This window comes from Dicentrarchus labrax, unplaced genomic scaffold, assembly GCF_905237075.1.
Source record: "Dicentrarchus labrax unplaced genomic scaffold, dlabrax2021, whole genome shotgun sequence".
Taxonomy (NCBI): Eukaryota; Metazoa; Chordata; class Actinopteri; family Moronidae; genus Dicentrarchus; species Dicentrarchus labrax.
The window spans coordinates 37,000,900-37,014,211 of record NW_026136719.1 but is presented as its reverse complement, the minus strand read 5'-3'; the positions used below and the strand labels follow the sequence as shown (position 1 = coordinate 37,014,211).

The 13,312-nt window shown below is 38.5% G+C and overlaps 1 protein-coding gene across 2 annotated transcripts; it reads right to left on the bottom strand.

The window, feature by feature from the left end:
* Window positions 1–426: 426 nt before the first annotated feature.
* On the bottom strand, window positions 427–12,246 carry nus1 (NUS1 dehydrodolichyl diphosphate synthase subunit). 2 transcript variants are annotated; one of them, XM_051378604.1, is made up of 5 exons: window positions 11,687–12,245; window positions 10,143–10,274; window positions 4,604–4,756; window positions 2,738–2,837; window positions 427–2,589 (listed from the first exon to the last, which is right to left on the bottom strand). In XM_051378604.1, exons 1-5 carry the CDS (start codon window positions 12,081–12,083, stop codon window positions 2,499–2,501), a joined length of 873 nt encoding a protein of 290 aa, XP_051234564.1. In that variant the 5' UTR covers window positions 12,084–12,245; the 3' UTR covers window positions 427–2,498. The 2 variants fall into 2 exon arrangements, with proteins under 2 accessions (XP_051234564.1, XP_051234565.1); XM_051378605.1 differs by lacking the exons at window positions 427–2,589; window positions 2,738–2,837 and adding an exon at window positions 2,857–4,239 and having other exon boundaries at window positions 11,687–12,246.
* Between the last annotated feature and the right edge of the window lie 1,066 nt (window positions 12,247–13,312).

Below are 13,312 nucleotides of genomic sequence, written 5' to 3'. Positions count from 1 at the left end.
TTAATAGGCTGTATGCATGTAGATTAAGAATTTTGCTAATAGCTCTGGAAAAAATAGATGTCAGTTTGCATCTGGTAAACCAGTTTTGAAGTGCTTATCATAACAGTTTATCCTACCGTCAAGATTCAAACAAAATACGCACCTCGGTTTATGTATTCAATCTGAGTGAGGGGCTAAAATACAAACAGGACAATAGAGATTACTTCCTGGATATTTGGTCATTTTAATCAATTTTCAAAGTGTTTGCATGACTGGAAAACTAGTCTTTAAATTTCCAGCTTTTCCAGGACATGTGGGAACCCTGGATAACAACAGTTTTTTAAGGTCAAGAATGAAGATAATGTTTGTTGACTTGAGAAAAGATGATGAAATTCATGTAATGTTCATATTGCCACACCTGTATGTCAGATAAAAAAAACCAACACATTTTGTGGCAGCAGTGCATTCTGGTTTATTGAGGGTAATGGCAATTTTTAAAAAAAAGAAATGCTGAAAACTCCATGTAATTCTTTCACAAAAGAAGAAGCTCTCAATTCCCAAGTCTCTGTAGCAGATATACCTCAGAGCAATGTCTTGGTCAGTACAAAGTTATTACTTATGTTTTTGAATCTATGAAAATAAGACCCAAGTTGTGAAAGAGTTACATCATAATCTAAACTCCAGTTCCACCTGGTAGCTTTCTGTGGAGTTTCATCATTCATTAGATATCATCTCATAGCCTGGATCAGTGGATGCAGCTAAGTTGTCATCATTCAATCCAATTGGACCTCTGGTTGTGATAACCGATAACTCAGTTAAGGGAACTAAGATAGTCAAGACTGGTTAAAGGTTAGAAGTCAGGTTTAAAACATTAATATAGCAGCAAACAACTATTCTCTATGTAAATATATAGTTGAGTCATGGTGTCACACTCTCTCTGCCTGTGTTGCTATCCCAGCCTCTCTGTGGTTTGTTTCCATATCCAGTCTGCTCCGTGTGCAGCGGAGTAGAGCGACTGAAACTGCTGTTTTTATCATCTACATCAGTGAATTAAGGTTTAATTTCGACTAAACCAGAGTTGGTGATAGTTGAAACAGTGGAATTCATTTTATTCTTTTGTTTCTGTCCATTTTAAATGAAGTTATGCTGTTACAATAATATGCAAGGTATAATTAAATGTTTTTGTCTAGTGGAGAGTGATAGCAATATTACGGCTATTTCTGATTAAACAAAGTTTAAACAAGTTTATCTCTGCAGGGATCCTTTCCATAACACAATGATGCCTGTCAGTCCAAAAACAAGGCCTTTTGTCACCAATTATTAGCTTACATTGTCGTCATGGTAGCCCGTTATACAAATATTGTGTCATCTGACAGATAGGTAAGTAAGGGTTTATTTCGACCAGAGTTGGTGATTGTTGGAAAGACTAAGAAAGACAGTTTTGGTGTGTTTTACAATTTTCTGTAAGGTAAAATTACTGGTTTTGTAAGTGGAATCTGGTTGGCTGTAGCAACCATTGTTCTGGTTTTGATTTGAGATGCTGGTGCTGGTGTGACATCTAGTAGCAGTGAATTTCATTACACAGACAGACAGACAGACAGACAGACAGACAGACAGACAGACAGACAGACAGACAGACAGACAGACAGACAGACAGACAGACAGACAGACAGACAGACAGACAGACAGACAGACAGACAGACAGACAGACAGACAGACAGACATTAGGGGGAGTTAAGATTATTCTGTCATGAAATTATCCTTTAAAGTGACAGAAAACTGACTTTTCTATCAGGGCTGTCAGCAAACACACACAGTGCATTTCTTTATTTCAGAGCTTGGTCAGTCTAACAGGAACCTTAAACAACCTCTGTATGTGTCTGAAGCAACACTACACATGAACACATGACTGCAAGCTGGAGGCCACAGGGACAAACACAGAGCCAAATTAATTTCTCTTATTTACACAGTATTAACCACTCTGTCCCTGTGCTCAACTTCCGCTGTTCTACTCTTGTTGTTGGCAGTTGAGCTTTTCCATACAGTGCAGCTGTATTTCCCAGGATGCCTCACGAGGATGGGCACAAAGCCTCGTTTCTTCCTTGTTATCTGCTGAGTGAAGGCAAGTGCTCAGCAGTAAACAGCAGCTGGAGACTGAATGACAAACAATGAGCAAGAGGGTCTGAGAGGACAGAAAAGGGTTTGTGGGACACTGAGTCTGTGCAGACGGTCTTCTCATGTCAGTGTGTGTCTCTGATGTTCTATTTTCTCTTGGCTTGGAGAGCACGTTCCAGAAGTCCTGGAATGTGAGTTTATTATAAGACAAGAGCTGGTGGCAGGAAGTGAGTTGTCTCCTTGTTTCCACGTCTTTGAGCAGTCTTAGTCTGATAGGGATCCAGGAGATGGACAGAGTCAGAGACACAGCAAGGCATGGAGGTGTCACCACCTGTCCAAACTCTCCTCTGACTGTGTGAACCCCACACTTCTCCTCTCTGAAGAACCTGATGCCGGCCCACACGTCACTGGCCAAGCCGCTGCTGACAGGCACTGTACTGCTGCAGGGCGCCCAACAAGTCCTCATAGGAGACGTTTCTGTGGGAGGGGAGCGAACTGAGGACACAGAGCAGGACACACATTTCAAACACAGCTGAACACATCACAAGTTAAACATTGCCATCTACTGTTCAAATGGTGTTGCTTTTTTTTCACAATCAAAATGACAACTAATACAAAGAGCCAAAAAAGGACAGAATCTTACATGAATTCAGTGAGTCTGATGTGCCAGGGGAGGAAGCCCAGTGTGCTGTCCACAGGACCAAACTTCACCACCAGCTCAGGGTCTGGAATATTCTTTGACTCTGAAACAAGCACACAGACAGGCAGCATGTCACCATCCATATGAACTCAACACTTCCAACATTTGAAATATATATATATATATATATATATAAATAAAAGTTATTTATGATGTTGGTGTATCACTCAAACCGCCTGGTACAAATATCCACAGAACCTTTATTTAGAAACAATTTTATAACCTTACCGTATTAATTTAGATATGTATTTTGTCTAACATAACTGATTATTTGTAGTATTATTACTGTTATTGATTTTAATCATCATTTAATATTTCTTTTAAATCTTCTAATTCATGTACAGATTTGTTACGATTACTTAGGTTATTTATTTACTTTTATTATTTTTATCTGCAGTTACATAGCTGCGTAATGTGTTTACGTTAATTAACACTTTGTAATTAAATTATATTGGAAATGATTTACCACTCACACAATGTGACGACACATTATCTCACCATGTAACTATTCCACGACACCAGTGGCTCCCAACCAGGGGGTCAGGACACCCACTAGGGGTCGCAAAAAAACTGGAAAACTCATCTCTAATGCTATATTCACAGGAAATAATCTGCTCAAAATGAACAATCTCTCAGTTTACACTAACTTCCTGCAGTTATTGTGTTCACTAGTTTGGTTCAATTTATATTATTTTAGCTCTCCTGTACTGTTATTGTTACACATTGAATATAATATGAAATAGCCATACAATATGTCACTGAGTCAGTTTACTCAATGATAGAAAAGACTCCCTGCAGGAAAAAGGTTGGGAAGCAGTGCTAAGAACGAGAATTATCTGTGTGAATTAAGACTGATTGGATTTTGTTTGAATATGGTCAGTTAGATAGTCAATCATGTCAAACATACAAACAGGTGTAGTGTGGTTAAAATGACGACCATGCCACTTAATAAAAGGAGATATTCACCCTATTGACGAACATCAACAAATAAAATGGCTGATGTTTATCTGTTGTGTTACATCAGTTTTGCGTTGGTTAAATGTACTGTTGGTTGTTTTCCAGCACTGGCTCAAATTGCATGCAAAACACTGATGTGCTCCATGCAGCAGCACGACAGACTGGCTATTCAGCTCTGTGTCTCACGTCTTGCATGAGAAGAAAAACAGACTGAGCTTCAACAAGGCAGAGAAGATGATCTTTTTAGATTTCTTTGCTTTCCTGGCACAATAGGGCAAATAAGTAACAAAAAACACATCAGTATCAGCCTGGGCTATCGGCCAAACTATTATTCTAAACATGTGTATTGGCCCAGAATTTCACAATCGGTGGACAGATAAAGGACTTCTCTGCAGGATACATCTGTGTTTCCTCGCTTTAAGCTCCTCATCTCTCCTTGCATTTAAGAAATTGGGAGATCCTTCATGATGACGGAGTAGGAACAACTTCTGGGTTGCAGGAGGAGAGCAGACGTGAGGAAGTATAAGATAGCATAATGAAAAGCCACTGTGGACACAACGGGCACAAACTCTTTGAGACACACATATTTTATTGTCAGTTTTCTATTTGATAATTCTATCTTGACTAATCTTTCTTTATATTTTCTACTAACTGTTTATTGTTATGCATTAAAACACCAAGTCAAATTTCTCATATGTGAAAACCTGGCAACAAACCTCATATTAAGAACGTAACATAAAAACAAAATAGAAAGCTGAGACATGTTGGACTTGGAGGTAGAGTGCATCCCAAACACAAGACTCATTGATTGTGATTGATATGTTCTACGCACACACAGCCATGAACTGGTACCTCTTAGCAGTATGTCCAGCATGGAGACGCTGATGTCTTTGGAGCTCCTCTCTTTGTTCTCCACAGAGCGACAGAGCTGCTGCGCTGCCTGGACAATGGTCTGCTTTCCGTCCTCTGGAGACAACACCTTCACTGTGGGCCTGCAGGACACCACTGTATATCACACAACACACAATATCAAAACAATAAAATGGTTGGTGGATAAAAAAAAACAAAACACAAAGGCTTATTCTCTCTTCATTTCTGTTAAATAAGGCAAAAACAACATTAAAATAAACATATGACCTCACGTTCCAGCTACATGAAACCTATAATAATAGGATGGAATGTGCACTATCTAGAATGACGAGCACATTTTACAACATAGGGAAAAAGAATTTGGAAGAGTACTGGCAAAGACAGCTTTAAAAACAAGATGAATGGAGATATATTCCAGTGATTAGGAGTGAGGAGAATAAATAATTATGAGAAATAAAGAAATGAATCAAGCCTTTCTTGATTTTGATAAAAAGCTGTGTCAAACAGAAGACATTGCTCCATCTGATCACACTGAGCTGTTTCTACCCTGTCTTTCTTCAGTCATTTGGTCTTTTTATTTAATAGGGATTTCTGATCTTGGTTTTATATTCAAATTAAACAATCACTATTCTGGAACACTTTCAATTACATTTCTATACAGTCTTCTAAAAGGAAGTCCAGGGTGGGGGTGCCCCATCCAAAGGGTACAGGAGACACTGGAACTACAGCAGTGTGCATGCTGCCTTAGTTGACGGCAAGCAAACTGGCTGCACCTGCTCCACAGCTTCCTCGCTGCAAGCAGCATTCCCCACTCCTTTTAGCAAATGCTTTTCCACCAGTTTTTCTTGACAATACAGGACAACACTTGCTTACAAACGGTCATAAAGACATTTGATCATTAATAGGCTGTATGTGTGTAAATGTGAGAATTTTTAACTGCATTTTCTTTTTATTCTCTATACACATAACACCAGGCACCCCTAATTTGAGAGGATTTTGTGTTAAAGGTCCAGTGTGTAACATTTAGGAGGATCTATTGTCAGAAATAGAATATAATATTCATAGGTAAGTTTTTATTAGTGTATAATCATCCGAATATAAGAATTGTTGTATTTTTGTTACCTTATAATGAGCCGTTTTTATCTACCTTGATGAATAACTAATAAATCTAGGTAAACCTTGATAGATACGATGTTATTGTGCTAAACTAGTGTGAGACACACCTTTGTGTCCTGGAAGAAAAGCCTGGAAAACGAGTCTAACACCACGCCAAGGAAGGCAGTACTCTTGTCCTGGTTTTCAAGTAAAGCTGCAAGAATTAGTTGACTAATCAATTTGTTTTCATTTATTAAATTAATCGCCAACTATTTTGATAATCAATTAATCGTTTTGAGTCCTTTTTAAAGAAAAACAAGTCCAAATTCTCTGATTTCAACTTCTCAAATGGGAATATTTTCTGGTTTCAGTGACAGTAAACTGAATATCTTTGGGTTGTGGATAAAACAAGACATTTGAGGATGTCACCTTGTGCTTTGGGAAACACTGATCAACATTTTTCACAATTTTTAGATCAAGCAGCTAATCGCTAAACAAGAAAATGATCAATAGATTAATCAATAAAAAAAAATGATGATGATGAATGATGATGACTATTCACGATATGAATAGCTGGTTTCTCTCTGACAGTCTTGTTTGTTTATGTAGGTCATACAGAGGCATCAGTATTACAGTTTTTCTCCATTGGTTTGGCTCATTTCTTGAAACAGAAATTCCATTCTCAAAATAACATGGACAAACATCCAAACCACTGGGCAACTGTTCACAACAGAATTGAATTTCTCATTCATTTCATCAAATTGCAAATGTCCTAGTACATCTTTGCAAATGATTAAAGTACAGGTAGCCTACATTTAGCACAATTTCCAAGTGAATAGATCTTGTTGATCTAAACTGATTGTTGATTCTCAGTCTAATGGTTGTTCTCTCCAAAACATGTCAGCATCATTTCATTGTATAAGTTACCACATGCACAATAGTCTGTTCAAATTGTCAAAATTAGTCAAGAACCTAATACCATGAATACCATATATGAATCTCTTGGAACATTTGATAAATTGACAGTCAGGTGAAAATAGAACTTGACTAACGAAGGAGGAGTTTCACACATCTCAGATGACCAATCAAACAATATGTTTAGTTACCCGACAGGTGCTGTCCAGTGTCCATGATTGTGAATACTGCCAAACATGTATGTATACAGCTTGAACAGGACCAGTACAATTTCTGAACATGGAGGCACCTGACCAAGTAAATGAATAAGGACAACTGCCTGCTTAAGGAAGAGGAAGAAGAGGAGGAGGAGTAAGGGTGCGTGGTGGTAGAATAGGGGGAAGAGGCCGAGGAGCACGAAGACACCATGCTGTCAGTTACTGGTTGTCTATCTTTATAACCTTTTCACAATTAAACAGAAGTTCCCAAACTTTTTGGGCTTCAGTACCCCTTTTACCTGATATCTGAATCCAAGTATTTGCTTTATCCGACTTGAACTTTAAACTAAAAACTGCAGCTTATCATTGTAATCTTTATTTTGAAGAATATCACATATGGTAAGAAAAGGGGTCAAGGAGCTGCAATTAGTGCCTCCCAAGCAGATCTATCTAATACTTGGGGGTTTTACTGTAACATTTCAGTGTGTCTAGTCATTGATGATTTCCCACCTCCCCTTTCTCTCAAATACCCTCTGTAGTACCTCTGCGTAGGCCTATCCCTAGGGGTACATGTACCCCAGGTTTGGAACCACTGGAGTAGTGGCCAGTAGTATATTGAACTTGTGGAGGAGAACATAGAACATTCCTATGTAATTTTCTGTTACTCTAGTGTATGACTCTTCTGTATGACTGATTTGATGATTTTTTGTAGAGAATAATGGCATTGGAAGGAAATGAGACCCCTCACATCCTCGTGTTTGTGGATGAAGCTGGCTTCAACCTGGCCAAGGGCCAAAGACGTGGCAGTAATATTATTGGCCACCGGGCCATGGTGGATGTCCCAGGCCAGCGTGGGGGCAATATAACTATGTGTGCTGCCATTTCTGAGAATGGTGTGGCCACCACATCCCCAGTCTTGGCCCTACAATACACGAAGCTCCTCATCTTCTTGGACCGCCTTCATTCTGATTTGATCCGTGAAAATGAGTAGTCTCGTAGGTCCTCACCTACCAAAGTATGTATTTGTGTGGGACAATGTGAATTTCCACCGTGGCCCGCTCATCAGGGCCTGGTTCACTACTCATCCAGGATGGTCATGGTGTTCCTACCACCTTATTCTCCTTTCCTCATCCTATTAGGAGTTCTTCTCCACTTAGGTAGAGGTTATAGCATCGCTCAAATCGAGGTCCCTGCTCCATGCAATAGACGCTGCGTGTGATGATATTACAGGATCAGTGCAGGATGTGCACATGCACGCCGCCCTGTTCACGCAAGGAGAATATATGGTGATTGACGAATCTGTGGCCACAGACAGCAGTGTATGCCAGTGGGCGGCCAGAGGCAGATGGGCCAAACACGTGAAGAAATGTTAATTTTGAATCTCCAGCTTTATTTACAGCACTGTAGGCTACATATAATTTTCCTTATTTTTAGTTTGTGTTTATATTATAGTATATTGTGCTGTATACATTTTCTGTTAACTCTGATGTATGGAAGTACCTTTATGTGTGTGAAAAAAAATGGTTACAATTTCCTTGGCAGTAGGAGTGCAATGTCTGATGTCAAACCTTGGAGGGTACTCTTACCGTAAAATCCTATTTTTTTTTTTTCAGTTTTATACACAATTGTATTCTGTTGGCTAGACAAAAAAAACTAGTACAGTAACCATTGTCAATGAAGGACTGGGCTAAGACTGACAGGTGGACATGAGGGATATTTCAATGGTCCTCTGCCATAGTGACAAAACATCTAAACATTTTGACTTGCAGTGCTTACTCAATGCCAAAGGGACAATGCATTTTGGGGGCAATGACTATTTATATGAGAAAGGAATTTAGTTTTGACACACGAGTGAACTGTTTTGGGAGAGATATGAGCTTTTGCAAGTGAACTATGGTGTTGTGCTGAACTGTAAGACTGTTTTGCCAAATGATCTTAGAGTTTTGAGAATGTTATTTCTTTTTCAAGAAATTAGCCAAACCAATGGGGAAAAACTGTAAACCGAGACCCTTTCTGAACCAGTTACAAACTCCTGCTGCTATGTTCACTGAACAAAGGTCATCAGGTCTGCAACAAATGGTTGTTTTCATTATCGATTTATCTGTTGACCATTTTCTTGATTAACTCATAAAATGTCAGAAGAGCCCAAACTTTACTATTTTCTGACTTCATTTTAATTTTCTTGTTCTTTTCTTTTTTTCCATAGAAGCTTGGGCAGTATAAAAAAGGTGGTGGGGGAAACATAATAGTGCCCAGATGTTTGCATTGGGATGCTGCTTTAATTACACCTTATGTCTTTGTTGTGTTAATGCAATTTAGAGAGACCGGATGAGTTCATTTCAAGCAAATAATAAAAGCTCCCCTTTTGCTTTACATTCCCTTCATTCTTAGTCGTTTGAAGAATTTTAATCTACTGCAGTCTAGTATGAGTGAAGCAATAAATGACTTATGTACACACTTACTTTTCAATTTATTACAACATATAAACTTATGACAGCAAACTTTTCAAGTTTCAACTTATAATGTGATAAGTCATGTTTGAATGAGGAAACTCATTTACGTGATTTGATTAAGTTGTACTTCATGCTTAGATTGAGAAATGGCGAGACCTTATTGTTATTTAGCACAGTGGATGATATTGTGAGTAAGTATGAAAGTATGCATACTCTATTAAGGACTTTACATGGAGCTGTACAGAAGGAAGAATGAGCCCTATCCTTTTGAGGTAGCTCATTTCTCACTGACCAGTCGGAAGGCTCCATGTTATAACAATATACTGTTCATCTTGTTATAATGTGAAAACTTTCCTGTTGTAACAATAAAGTTAACATGTTATAACATGAAATATTTTATATTATAATAAGACGAAGAATATATTGTAATAACAAGAAACTTTTGCAGAAATACGCTGCCGTAGGCATGACAACTGTTTTTCATATCAGATAACAAAAAGAACACTAATATACTATATACAGTAATAAACTGGTCTCAGTGCGCTGTGTTTTACAAAGCTGTGACAAGCAGCACAGAGTAAGAGAGAAGAAGCAGCTCTCAGCAATGTCAACTAGAATTGGTGGACAGGGTATATTAAATCATTAACAACATGTTAAAAAATAATTAACTGAAATATTTGTTAATACAGTTATCTGTACATAGGTAATCTGTGAAGGAGAGGAGAAGGAAGCTGGGCAGTATATATATATTATATATACACGTATATATTTTTTTTTAAACGCACTTGTATTGGATCAGTACTCGGTATCAACCTTTACAAAAGGTTCAGGTTATTGGGAAGGAAAAAAATCTTTACTTACCATGGTGCTGGTGTTTGTCACTGCCATTGCTCAGGAACTCCACATTGTATTTGGATCCGTCTACACCTAGCAAGTCCTGCTGCTGCTTTACTATCTCCTCCAGCATACGGGAGTTGTTCTTCCGGAAAATACCTGAGGGTAATGTAGGGTAGTGTAATAATTACACTAAGATGTTGGAATAGTAAAGGCTGCAGGTGAAAGATGAAACATTACTGCTCTGACAGTTAAATTAGAAAATGCAATTACTCCAAGTAACAGTTCCCACAAAAGTGGTGAATCAAAGATTATGTGTCCTGTGCATCCACAAGCTGTGGTTTCCATTTGAATCTGAATCTACTACAGCTGAAGTTATTGGGCAGTACTAGTTGTAAAAGGGTGGCTGTGGATCAGAGGCAGAGCAGGTCGTTCCTTAATCAGAAGGTTGTGGGTTCGATCCCCGGCTCCTGTCGGGGATCACATGTCGTAGTGTAAAAGACTAGTCGGAAGACTAGAAAGGCGCTATACAAGTACAGGTCCATTTACCATTTACCATAATCAGTGGTACATATTCAAAGATGGCTCCCCCTGAGGGAGATGCATGAGATGGAAAAGAGTAGACAGGGCCAGCGTAATGTCATTTACTTAATTCAAGCACAAAAAGAATATACATACTAACAAAGAAAAAGGCATAGTGTGTTCTAAACTGGGATCATGTACATGTATGTGTGCATGGCCTGACATTCAAACTGTACAAGAGGCTGGACGAAATCACACTGGATGTTTAAACCAGTATAATAATTAAAACCCAAATTATAAATATCAGGTTTTCAACAGGCTAGGTTCGATAATATATTATCATTTAGGCATTTCTGTTTTCTCAGAGAGTGGAAAATGACCACAGTCCCTGCATAACTGTACAACTGAGCCACACAATGTGGAACAAACTAATATAACCTCTACAGTCACATGACATTACAGAAATAAGCCACAGGGGGTGGATCATTTTCCTAGTGGGAGGGAGGATTAGTTTTCAGCTTGTGTAAATTATGTTCAGATGAGGTACAAAAGTCAAATAAACTTATCAAATCAAACGACTCTAACACAAAGGGCTAAATAATGAGATAAGAAAACAATTGTATAGTTTAGACAGTTTTATAAACATTACTGTAGAGGTTGTTCAGTGAAAGGAAATCTGTATATGTTGTAACCTCTGGATTAAATTGCAGTTGTACACAGGGGAGACTTTACTTACTAAAAATACACATGCAAATTAACAGTTAACACAGATAGTGCTTGCTATAAAATTATATTTAAAAATATGACATAAAACACATTTTCTCTTCTAACCTTAATGTTCAACCAACTGGAATTAAAGTTGTTCAGCGTTACTTGGTGGGAACATGAGAGAGTAGTTTCAGCAGAAACAAGATTATAAAATTATTATTATTGTTAAATGGTAAATGAATAGCAGTGTGCTTTTATTCAGCAAGTACAAGCAGCAGACACCCCGAAGATTGAGACTGTCCCTGCCAGTACCAAAGTTGGGTTAAGTGTAAAATGCTTACCGTGATTATCATAGACGCTGACATAAGATATACCAACAGCCATACACCAGACCACCAGGTTTGCTATGTCCGTATAACTAGGCTCTTCTTCCGCGACCAATAGGCCGATGTGGACCGGCAGCTTCTCCAAAGACCTGCCGTCAGACAGCCACCGTGACCGGCGACTGGCAGTACGGTTGACCGGGTTAGCGTTAGCATCAGGGTTATTATGATTTAACTTCTTCTGATGGTCTGGGAACCGTGCTAGGGCTGAGGGCAGAACAAGAGCGGCCATCGTACGCTCCCACAGCCGGCCTTTCCAGCTCCGAAGGCGGACACGGAGCCAGGAGACAAGCGCTCTGTTGGCGTGCACCAGAACCAGCAAGAGCCGCCATAACAAGCCGTAAAGCAGCGCCATTACCGTCCTTATTTCGTCTAAGTACAGTCTTAAAGATTGGTCGTCAGACTCAGCTTTACTCGTCAGTATTATCAGCCCATGAAATCTGTTTCAGCGCCGCTTACAGCTCAGTCCGCCTGCCGCCATCTTCCTCTCTCCTTGGCAACCCCTGAACTGTGAACCCTCAGCGTGATACACGTAGCCCGCTGATTGGATAAAACAAGAGTGACGCAGTACTAGACGAGAGCCATTAAGACGTAAGAGTCGCGGCAAAATGCTTGATCGTCACGTGACTCACGTAGCCTACAGAGAATTCCCGGAAGTTTTTGGCGGCCAATTTAAATGCATAACAGAGAGACACACAACTGAAAGACAATGAGAAGTCAATAAATGCATTGATTGACAATATTTAACATATATAGCACACCAATGTGTGTATATAGTTACATTAATATGTTGTTGTTTTTTAAAGCGCTGATATTTGAGGATTAGTGTGTGTGAACACTATGGAGTTAGATTTGTGTCTTTATTAAATGCGAGAAAATAAATGATCTGAGAGAAAAAAAAAATATTTGAGAGAAAAAGCCAATTTCATACCAATAGCAAATAATAATAATATTTGAGACTAAAAAAAGTTTTGAGAGAAAGTGTTTTCTCACAGAACATAAAAAAAATATAAATTTGAATTTTTAAAAATTATTTCTGAGAAAAAAAAATCTCTCTCAAAATACTTTTTTGAACTCTCAAATATATATTTTTTGCTATCAGTGTGAAAACATTTTCTCTCAAAAAAATGTGTTTCCCTCAAAAGCTAAGTCTTTACTCTCGATGCAATTTCTTGCTCTCGTGTCAGGATTTTGCTCTCGCTGTGAAAATAATGTCATGGGCGGGGCCACGTTCCTATTGGCCAGTCGGGTGAGAATCGTCTTGGGAGTCGAACTGAATCATTACACCATTGCCGATTCACCGGCATAGATGCGCTGCCTTAGTTGAGCGCAGAGACTCCAATGTTTGGGTAAGATGATGACACACACAACTCGATGGGTAACTCACATATTTGAGAGTTAAAAAAAAGTATTTTTTTCTCAGAAATAATTTTTAAAAATTCAAATTTATATTTTTTAATGTTCTATGAGAAAATACTTTCTCTCAAAACTTTTTTTAGTCTCAAATATTATTATTTTTTGCTATTGGTATGAAAACTTTTTCTCTCAAATATTTTTTTTCTCTCAAATGCTTTTTTGCTATCA